Raw genomic sequence first — 10738 nt, 5'->3', positions numbered from 1 at the left:
TCTTTGCGATTTAAAGCTCTGAGTGACAATGCAACTGCTATAGAGAGGCGTGTCGCTTAACACCAGGCGCACGACTTGTTCGCCCTGTCACTTGGTATCATAAATATATATTTTTTATGTATATAAATTTTTGTAACCAAAACTTTTATTCGAGAAAACATTAATTCTTGGACAAAAATAATGTGTTCATTCTCTCACCGTAAGAAAATATATTTCGTGACTGACGAATTCGATGTCGTGACTGGCCTACTAGTATATTGACTGAACAGCACTAATGTAAACAAGTTTTCATTACTGCGTTTTAGACGGAGTTTTTAATTTGTTTATTTAAAAATATTCGGTGCTTAACCAATACATACAAAGAAGAATGCAAAGACGTATTTTTATAAATTTTCTGAAGTTGATGCAGCAACGTAACTGAATACTCATAGTATACAGTCATATCCATTTATTCGTGGCATCGCATCAAAGTAATGTCCAAAATAATTTGTTGAAATTCGATAAAATTGTACTCACTAAATCGCTAATGGGCTTTTGTTGCAATTATTATATTTTATGGCTTCAATAAATCTTGCTCTTGGTTTAACAATGCCAGATGAACACGATTAACATGCTACCAATACAACTTTAACGAAAAATTAATAAAAAAAATCTAAAATATACCATGAAAAAATTTTTCGTTTCCGTTTTTATGTAAAATATGTTAATAAGTTATATAATTATAGCAATATTTATCTATACACATATCATAAACCCTCTATGATGTGTTTAAAAACCGCAACTTACGACCAGCATAAAGATAAACTGTTTTGTTAGAACAAATTTTTATTTTAAGTAAATGTATTCCATAATCATTACATTTTCGACTTTTGGCAATTTACGAGATTCAGCTTTTATAAAGTTCATGAGTCCGTCTGTCATATATCTGCACTAAATAAAACAAGAAGAAACAAAAACGCGTGCGAAAAAAAGTAGAACGATAAACCTCAATACTTTAAAGAAATACCAGAGAACAAAAAGTAGCGTAATATATCTATAGGTTAGAATTACACTTGTAACGTTTTGAGAGATGTCAATTAACTTTTTTAAATATTCCCTGCCGCAAAGGTTAACATTTATAGAGCCATTGATGACGTCACATAATAAATGACTTGCAAAATTTTCAAAAAATCATAACAAGGCAAATAAGCTACCAAATGATAAAAAATTCAAATTAGTGTCTTAAAATAGTCGATATTTCCGAAAAAAATAATTTAATATGTACATAGGGCGCACCATAAGTTTCCGGAACTGGCCACTTACATGAACAATATTTAAAAAGTACAATATTTGAAAACGGAACTCTTTGGCTGTAGAATACAGTTTGTTTCATCTGACTGTCACTTGTTTTTACAATGTGGCGTCATTTTAGAAATTGGTTGTCTACATTTAACTCGTGAAAATTTTCGTAGTATGATTTTCTACGACTTTAAGTGTAAATTAACAGCTCAGCGGAGCTTCGTTCGACTTCAAACTGCTTTTGGCGATGAAGCATCATGCAAGACGATTATTTATAGCTGGTTTGCAGAATTCAAACGCGGTCGGGTGAATCTCAGTGACGAATATCGTGATGGTTGCCCGTCCACTGCTGCGAACAGCATAAACATCGATGCTTTGCGCCGTATGATCAAAGTAGACAGGCATGCGACATACCATGACATTCGGGCATTTTTAGGCATTGGCGTGAGTCAAATACAATGAATACTACACCAACATTTGGGCCGAATGAGCCGAAACCAACCAAAGTGGCGCGCGTGCAAAGTGCATCTAAGCAGATGATTGCTTCTTTTTTTAATGAAACTGGACACGTGGCTACTGTTGCTTTGGAGAATCGTTGTACCGTGAATAGTGATTGATATACGAGCATTTGTTTGCCAGAAGTTATTGACAAACTCCGTAAAAATAACCGTAAACGCCGTATCATCTTGCACCATCATAATGCCAGTTCTCACACGGCCAGACAGAATGAATTTTTGAAGGTGAACAACGTTAACCTTATGAGCCATCCCGCGTACAGTCCCGACCTGGCACCTTGTGACTTTTATTTATTTCCAAAAATTAAGAACCAGTTACGCAGTCAACGATTTTCATCACGTGAAGAGGTTGTCGAAGAGTATGAAAAATATGTTTCAGAGATAGTCACGGAGGAGTGGCATAAATGTTTTCAAAATTGGTTCATTCGTATGAAAAAGTGCATTAACGCTAACGGAGAATATTTTGGGAAATAATAAGTTCATTTCTGACCATTTATACTATTTTTTCTTATTTATTCCGGAAACTTATAGTGCGCCCCACGTTTAGGTAAAAAATTGTGTACAATGGCCCTTAAAACACTCGTGTGATGTTTTAACCCACACTCGTATTTTAATGCCTTTCATTATGTAACAGTCACATAAACTATATAGTACATATTATTATCTTCGTTTTTTTCCTTATATTCATTTCGAACAGCTTGTATGTGTGCGCTCGTATAGCGCTGAAAGTAGAACTGGCTTCCTTGCAACAGCGCGCGCTCTACTGCGGGTAATTTTCGTTAATATTAATTGTGTTTATACATTCATTATATTTTTTTCGTACGATGTTTCCATTTAATAAAATTGTTGTTTTCCATATTATTGTTAGAGGACTTGCAACACTTATACAAATTTGTTTATGCTTAAGAGTGTAAAGAAAAACTGTGATAATGTTTAAGAAATTATTAAATAAATTAAAAAAAAACGTAATCATACGTCAAAAGAGCCTTTATCACATGAAAGTCATGAAAATAATACGTAGTACATGTAACAACAACATACAACAAGCACATATATAAACTCGATATTGGGGGGACTTCACATACCTACTCACTCACTACTTGTAAACGCTATTGGGTGTTTGATGTAGTTGGAAAAATATTTGACGTATAGACAAACATGCAAACACTGACAAATATGACCATCTATACATGCAGCCAAATAAAGAGTTAAAGCAATAAATATTATTATGATCATAGTTGGTTTAGCGGTTTACTTGCGTATTTGCCTATTTTGCTGTATTTGTCGAATCGGCAAACAATGCAAATACGTTGTCACACATGCTATCTACACATAGTGATTGTTTGCCAAATACATCAAATACGCAAATACAAATGGCCATCTGAAGTGTCGCTAGCTACTAACTCGATCTGTACCTCACCTCAGTAGCCACGTTGAGGCAACAGCCGCTGCTTCGGCTCTGTAGTCGAAGGAATTTTTATTGTGTTTGTTCGATCTTTCTATCAATAATAATTACATGAAACTAATTATGCGTAAGTGAATTTTTATGAATATCCTATTTAATAATCTCAGTATAGAGTACTAAAAAAACCGACCTCGAAAGTCATTCCTGCCCTAGTTTACCACCCTTAGAGGTGGAATATTGTCTTCCAATTTAAATAGGAACACTTCTGAGGTACCCTCTTTCCGACAAAAAAAATCATCAAAATCGGTTGACAAAATTTTTAGAAACAGTGTTATCGCGTAACATACGTAAGAAAAAACATACAGTCGAATTAAGAACCTCCTCCTTTTTTTGAAGTCGGTTATATATAAACCTTTTATCGATGAATTTAATTCGTAGAATGTTTAAGCCATTCTCCTATAAAGTTGTTATTTTGCAGATGTAGCCTCATTGAACCAAGGATGCGAAATATTAAATATAAGAAATATATTTAATTTTAAGTTGAGATACGTGTATACACGTTAAAGTACGTGGCTATATACAACTCGTGCCTTAAACGGGAGCACTCGAAATTATGAAAAATACTACATGAAACAATGAATAAATGAATTGTAGTAAGGCTTACTTTTCAACACAACAGTATCACTAAATTCATTAATTAAAATCCGAATTACCTTTTTCCTGATTCACATAAGGAATATTCATATTATAGATTTAGGTTAAGAGTGAAATACAAAACTTCCTTAAAAGACCGTAACATTGATTTAATTTTGTTTTTGTGAATATTTTCTTTTACATTCAAATTTTTAGTTATAGTTATTTTTGCTATTTCTCCCATTCAAGGCGTTTTTCTCTCAATATACTTTGAATAGTGTCGTAGTGAGAACCTATTTTTATTATCTCCAGTGTCAAGTCCTGTATAGTGACGAACTAGGGGATATTTCAATAAAACTTAGCAAATAGCCGTAATTCCACGTACTTTTGAGGTCGGTTTTTAGTACTCTGTACTGAGATTATTTACTGTTAATATTAGACGCACCAAAAATATTACAATGCGTAGTTTATGTGTGATGTACAATTGAAAATGTCTATCAATGGAATTACTTTTCAAATAACACAAGCCGTTTTGAGCTTAGGATTTAAGATTGTGAATAATATTGAATTAGTTATAACCAGACTTCGCTTTGGCAACTAGGAAAATTACATTTTAATTGAAATAAAAGGTTTCAAGAATTTCAACTAAATTTTAAATAAAATTTAAGATAAAAGCAAACTGGTTTAAGCTATGATTGTTTTATGGCTTAAGCGTAATAAATAAGGAAATGACGAACAAAATGTAGGCACATTTTTTACGTGTTTAATTAAATCCTAAAAAATATTTTCGTTGACATAATGGCGTGTCCGAATCTAATTCGTTCCAATTTTCTTTTTTGCAGGTTGCCTCGGAAATGACGTCGGATTAGATTAGACAGGAAGATGTGACCGAACCGTATCGTTGAGGAACAAACTTGGAGGGAAAAAATACAAAATGTCTGAAGAGACTACTTCAAGATAACAAGACGATTCTTCAAATAGAAAGTGTTCTTCTAGTCAAAGATTAATGTACAAAGATAATGATAAAGATATTAATGGTGGCAATGATATAGCTGTTCGTGATAACGATAACGAAGTGAATGTACAGAAGTCGAAAACGTGTCGGTTAAACGTGTGATTAAAATTTTAACTTACTAAAACTCAGTGAAGTTACTCGATCTTCTAGGGAATTTCCATATTAAAATGTTACACCGTTAAATAATAGTGGTCATGTTCATAAATTCGTATAACTAAAAGATGTTAATAATATAATGAAGTGAAAATAAAATGCCAAATTAGTGTAACAAGCATGGGTTGCCAGTTGGGAAAGCTGGCGGCGTCGGAGAGACGAGGAGCCAACAATGCAGGTCCAGATTTAGGAGGAGGGCCCCCACCGGCCACGGACCCTCGCCTACCGCTCACCGCGAAGCAGAAGTATTCAATGCTTGCTTCCTGGAAAGGCATTTCGAGAGCAATGGAGAAGACTGGCATTTGCATGTTTGTAAAGTGAGTATTTTTACATTTTATGATCCATTATTCGTTTAAAATTCTAAAGTATGATAGCATGAATTATTTTAAGGTATACTGAAGTAGTAGCAATAGCGCTCCTTGTGAAAGAGTTCGTCCATGGTGGTACTGCCACCTTACCTATTTCTACCGCCAAGCAGTAACGTCAGCACTACTGTGTTCCGGTTTTGAAGGGTAAGGGTGCTGGTGAAATTACAGGCACGTAGGACTTGTCAACTTATGTCTCAAGGTGACGGGAGCAGTGGAAGTGCCCTTCAGATCTTTGCAATTTAAAGCTCTGAGTGGCACTGCAACAGTTATGGACAGGCGTGTAGCTTACCGTCAGGCCATTATTACAAAAAACTGAGTTTTTACAATAATGTTACAAGTACACATACCACATTAATATAACCAGAATAAACTATGCCTTTTAGAGAGCTCCACCAAACCGAGCAGGAAGGTTAGGAAACTACAGACAGTCTTTATGTCTCAGCTTGACGGGTGAAGTGGCAATCTTGTCGCTTTAAAGCTCTGAGTGGCACTGCAGCTGATGTAAATGGGTGTGCCCATACCACCATTGGACATGAACACGACATCTTCATACCATCACTTTTTATCATAAAAAATATTAGCCGAGAACCGCACAGTGATAAATAATAACAAATTATCAATATGAAGGTGGATATAGCGTGAAGAGAGACAAATGAAGACCGCCGAATTTTATGTCAACAATAAAAAAATCAAATTAGGTAAATTAACCTCCGATTATCATAATTTCAGTCATCGATACGTTTTGGAATTGGATTGGATTTAACGAACCTCTGATAACACCACAGGTATTATTAGGCTTTGGACATCCTGGTTGTAATAGGTTAGATGTTGAGGTAAGTTAACACAAAATCACGCGTGTAGAAATTTTAAAAGTTTGTTTTTTAAGGTTTATTGAAAAATAACCAAGACAAACTTAGCATAAAAATAATATTGTACGTAAACCGTATAGATATTAAAAGCCAGAAGTAGGTTCTTAGGCTGTAAAAGTTGCTTTTATCCTTAAAATACATTTCGGGTCGATATTCATAAAACCGCTATGGGTTTACCACAAATCGTAGCCTTCGTGAGCAAAAGACGCATTACCGAGCCACCTCGAAACGGTGTCACTCGTAAATTCGACCATAATGGTGGCCTAATGTATATTTTTAACCTTTTCCTATCCGATAAATATTGAAAGAACTTGTGCCACAGCTTTCTTCTCTTTATTTCTTTCCTTTACGATTAATAAATTACTCTTATTAAGTTATGCATCTTTTTTCACGTTAAGTACACGGCCATTTGCGTTCTTAATGTTTGCTTTAATTTACAAATTGGTTTCAGAAGGCCGAAGCTCATGTTTCAAATTAAATTGGCTTTTCTATTGTTGATTTACTAATAGGCCAAAGTAATAAATATGTTTACGTATTTGATCAATAAGTAGAGGTATAGTAATTGTTAGTGTCAGCTCATATGAAACAGACGCAATGCGGTGAAATAAATTAGGTTGTTTCATATTTAATAGGATTAAAATAGAGCATTTTATTATAATAATAGGAAGATTTACAACCTAATCTATTCGGCTTTTATGTATCTATGGTTTATAACAAAATATATGTAATATATATATGGTTTATAAAAAACTAAGACCATTTACAGCGCGTGGTGCCCAGCAGTGGGACATTTGAAGGGTTAGCGATGATGATGAACGATGACAGAGTACGAGTAACTGCGAGTCTCTATTTACACATAAGATTAGAATTGAGATCTACGCTACTCTCGAAAATTCGGTTTAAATCCTAAAGTAACTATAAGCCACACGTGCTGTAGATTGTAATTAACAATTTAGAATTATAATTTAATGTGTTTAACAGAATTCCATGTTACGTAGTCGTAAATATTTTACAAATTGTGTTACTGTTCACAATATCAGTGAGAGAAGCGCCACCACCTTGAAAAAAAAAGGTAACATAATTGTGTGTATTTTCTATAACGCGCTATTAAGTGTTAAATAAAATTGTATGTCGATTGATTTACTGTATATTAACTTGCCACTGGAAAATTTAATTCGTTTCGTTTTGGGTATTTTTAGAACACTGTACAAAGAGAGTTCTGAAAATTTCAAGATTCGATTATCTACTAAAAGCAATTTCGTAAATATCTCCAAGGTAATGTCAATCTTTATAATATAAAGATAGAAGAGTCTATCCCGTCCAAATTCGATTTCGAACTTAAAGTAAACTCCGAAAGTATACACCCTAAACGTTTCACCTAAAACATCTGCCAAAGGCAATAACACTTAGGCAAAGTCTGATGTGGCCCAAACTTCTATCATAAAATAACATCAAAAAAAGCTTTAAGAGAAAAAATAATAATCAAACTTGCGTCGAGAAACAATTGTTTCGAAACTTTTGTCAAATTATTCGCAATCTACTTCAATACAATTTCTTCTGTAACATTCGAAAAATTTCCAGAAAGTTCGAAAAACTTCATCGTTTCATTCTATTTATTATACTGGGTAATTCTCTTTTAAAGTTAGGGATTACCTTGCTAGTTTTCTGTTGTTGCTGTTGTTTTTACGAACCTAACCATATTTTTTGACAATTTTAATTAATAAATACTGTTAAGTGTGCAGTAAAATATAAAAGATTTAAACCATGATTTACTACGTTGGCCCAATGCGGGTTAGCCTGGCAATTCATTTGAATCACTGACCGGACACAAGTCTTCTAGTTAATCCAATAAAATTTCGATCGAACCAATGATCTTATGGTTGAACGCAAATTCCATAAAAGTTAATTTTTCATTCATCCGAAAACTGCCGTCCATATTATAAAAACAATCAAGTTTCGTTATACGAGTTTCTATAATTCGAACATTTTTTCCAAACATTGTTATTTTTACTAAGCCTGCGTCAGCTTGCTCATCGAATAGTATAGGAAGTACTTAAAGAATTATTCTGTGAACAGTTCACAACAACAATTGTTTTGTTTTAATATAGGAATGCTTTACACTAGGCTTCATAACAATAACATAAGAAACCTCGATACAAAACGATATACTCCAAAAAATCAATAAAGTCACAAATCACTCCTCGTAAGTTAACAACTCGTCGTGACCAATTTAACGAGCTCAAAACTTGTTTGTACGGTAAGTAGATGAGGAGTTAGTTAGTCTGTAGACTGTCCAGGTCGAAATATCAGATCAAGGTTGTTTCATCAGATTTCAATAGCATATCAAATTACAAGTCGTTCAAGTTCGTAGTTCAAGTGGAAGCAAATTAAGCATCATATTGTGTCAACCTTACCTAGTGCCCCCGGAGCGTACTCGCAAGCATCCGAGTCAATATCGCGACAATCACCCATATTCAAACTCGAATCATCTTTGTTTTATAGGTAAGCAAATTACACTTGCAATCGTCATATTTATTAAACTCTACTTGCTCATACTTAAGGCGGACTCCCCTTAGAAGAAGTTGCTCTTTGTAAATATGCATTTGAATACATTTATCATTTACAATATTTATTTCAAACAGATCGAGAACACCTGCAAGGGCTAAACGAGTTTTAAACCGCGGGTTTTGTCATCTAAGTACCATCACCGAGTGATATAATCGATTAGTCTTTGTGAATGTACATGGCGCTTCTCACCATCGACCCTGTTTTGTCCAAATATGCAATATGACATTCTGCATGAACAAATATGGTAATAACTAAACTATTTCCGGTAACGTCCGTCCGACTCTCAGCCCCGCGCACCCCAGTTAGTATCTGAAAGTCCACCATTAACGTTAATCGATACAGATAGATTTTCATGTGCGCGTGTCTTTTCTGCTTTATTAGTTCTTATTTTATTTATTTTCGTCGATATTCCTGTGAATGTCTCTGTGTTCCGTTTTTACCAATAAATGACCGTAGTGCTGCTCTACCGCTGACTTACTTTGATTAGCCTGGTTTATAATATTCAATTTATCACTGAGATCCCTGCACTAATTGGGAAAAGAACTGATGATCTTTAAACAGCTAAACCGATGTGCCTGAATTGTATCTAAGAACCATCCCGATTAAATTAATAAAATTTGCCACAGGCTGAGTGTCAGTGTGTACTGATGCCCGATGAAGTCCGTGCAAACGGGCTGATATGGTGTCAGGACCTGACTGAGTAGGTCCCATGTGCGAACTTGCTTGCACAGATTATAGTGCCACTCCTGTATAACCAAGAGGTTGATAGGGAGGGTCACTGTAAGCAAAACTTATGTAGACAATATAAGGGAGCTGTACATAGGCCAAGGCTTCAAGCTTATAACTCCCGTCTCAACTACTTAACCTATAGAGGCCAGGCCAAAGTAGTGGACTTCAGTAACTGACTTAGACTGTGTTTGCTTTACAGGATAATTTATTTTACTATACACGATTTATTGAAAAAAGAGCTTCAATCTCCAAGTTTCTACCAGTTCCGCGTGACATCGTTTCAATTTATTATAATCCAGATTGTAACAAAATCGTTCCCCGTTGTCATGATATGCTTACATACGTACAAGTTTGAGGCTTTCTTTGACGAAAGGTGCCGTATTTGTTTCGTCTTTCTTTTTTCTTTCTCTTCTCAATTTTTTCTTTTTTTTATTTTTTCTTTCTTTTTTCAATTCTCGAAGGTTTTGTAAGAAAAGCGCGATCAATAGATCTCGATTTAATTTTAACGGTATTTACATTTTATAAAAATGTTGTGTTGTTTCGAACTCTTTCCAGATCTTATGATCACGTCTGACTGACAGTAAAGATGCGATAAGGTGGTTTGTTTGAATTGGTGATTTAGATCCGAGAAAAACTTGTAGAGAAAAATTGATATGTTGTTTTTATGTTAAATTACTTTTACTGTAAGTACGCTTGATCTATAATTATAAGAAATTGGAGTAACAATAATAATAATCTTTTATTTCAAACTTGTGTTCATATTTTCTTAATAACAATTTTCTTATTGTATGTCAGTAACAATACAATTTAATTAATTATTTAATATTATAAATGGCGAGTCTAGAGCGTATGTGACGTACACGCACGTATTCCAGTGCCTTATTATCGGGCAATCTGCACGCTCCAGAATGGTCTTCAGGAGGCCGCTGGTACTGTCCCGCACGCGCTGCATCACCGAAGCTACCCGTTTGCGCAGGATAGTCTGGAAATTATCAACGCGTGTCTCGGCAAGCATACCTGATGCGCTGCAGAATCGAGGTAACCCCAGCAGCATCCTCAACCCAATGTTATATTGTATTCGTAGGGCATCCAATGATCTGCGTGTACCCTTGGCCCATAGGCTGCACGTGTCGAAAGTTGCCTTGGACAAGGGCAGTATGCCTTGGACAAGGGCAGTATGCCTTGGACAAGGGCAGTATGCCTTG

The 10738-nt window shown here is 34.9% G+C and overlaps 1 protein-coding gene across 1 annotated transcript in view; it reads left to right on the top strand.

The window, feature by feature from the left end:
• Nucleotides 1-4911: 4911 nt before the first annotated feature.
• Nucleotides 4912-10738, top strand: part of LOC113239626 (neuroglobin-like) — a 50020-nt gene continuing 44193 nt past the window's right edge. Inside the window, exon 1 of the mRNA XM_026476687.1 lies at nucleotides 4912-5316. Within this exon, the coding sequence (XP_026332472.1) occupies nucleotides 5120-5316 (197 nt within the window). The 5' untranslated portion in view covers nucleotides 4912-5119. The remainder of the gene's footprint in view (nucleotides 5317-10738) is intronic.

This window comes from Hyposmocoma kahamanoa, unplaced genomic scaffold (assembly GCF_003589595.1).
Source record: "Hyposmocoma kahamanoa isolate Upper Pololo Valley unplaced genomic scaffold, ASM358959v1 114, whole genome shotgun sequence".
Lineage (NCBI taxonomy): Eukaryota > Metazoa > Arthropoda > Insecta > Lepidoptera > Cosmopterigidae > Hyposmocoma > Hyposmocoma kahamanoa.
The sequence above is the reverse complement of the archived record's forward strand: the minus strand, read 5'-3'. Positions and strand labels throughout refer to the sequence as shown.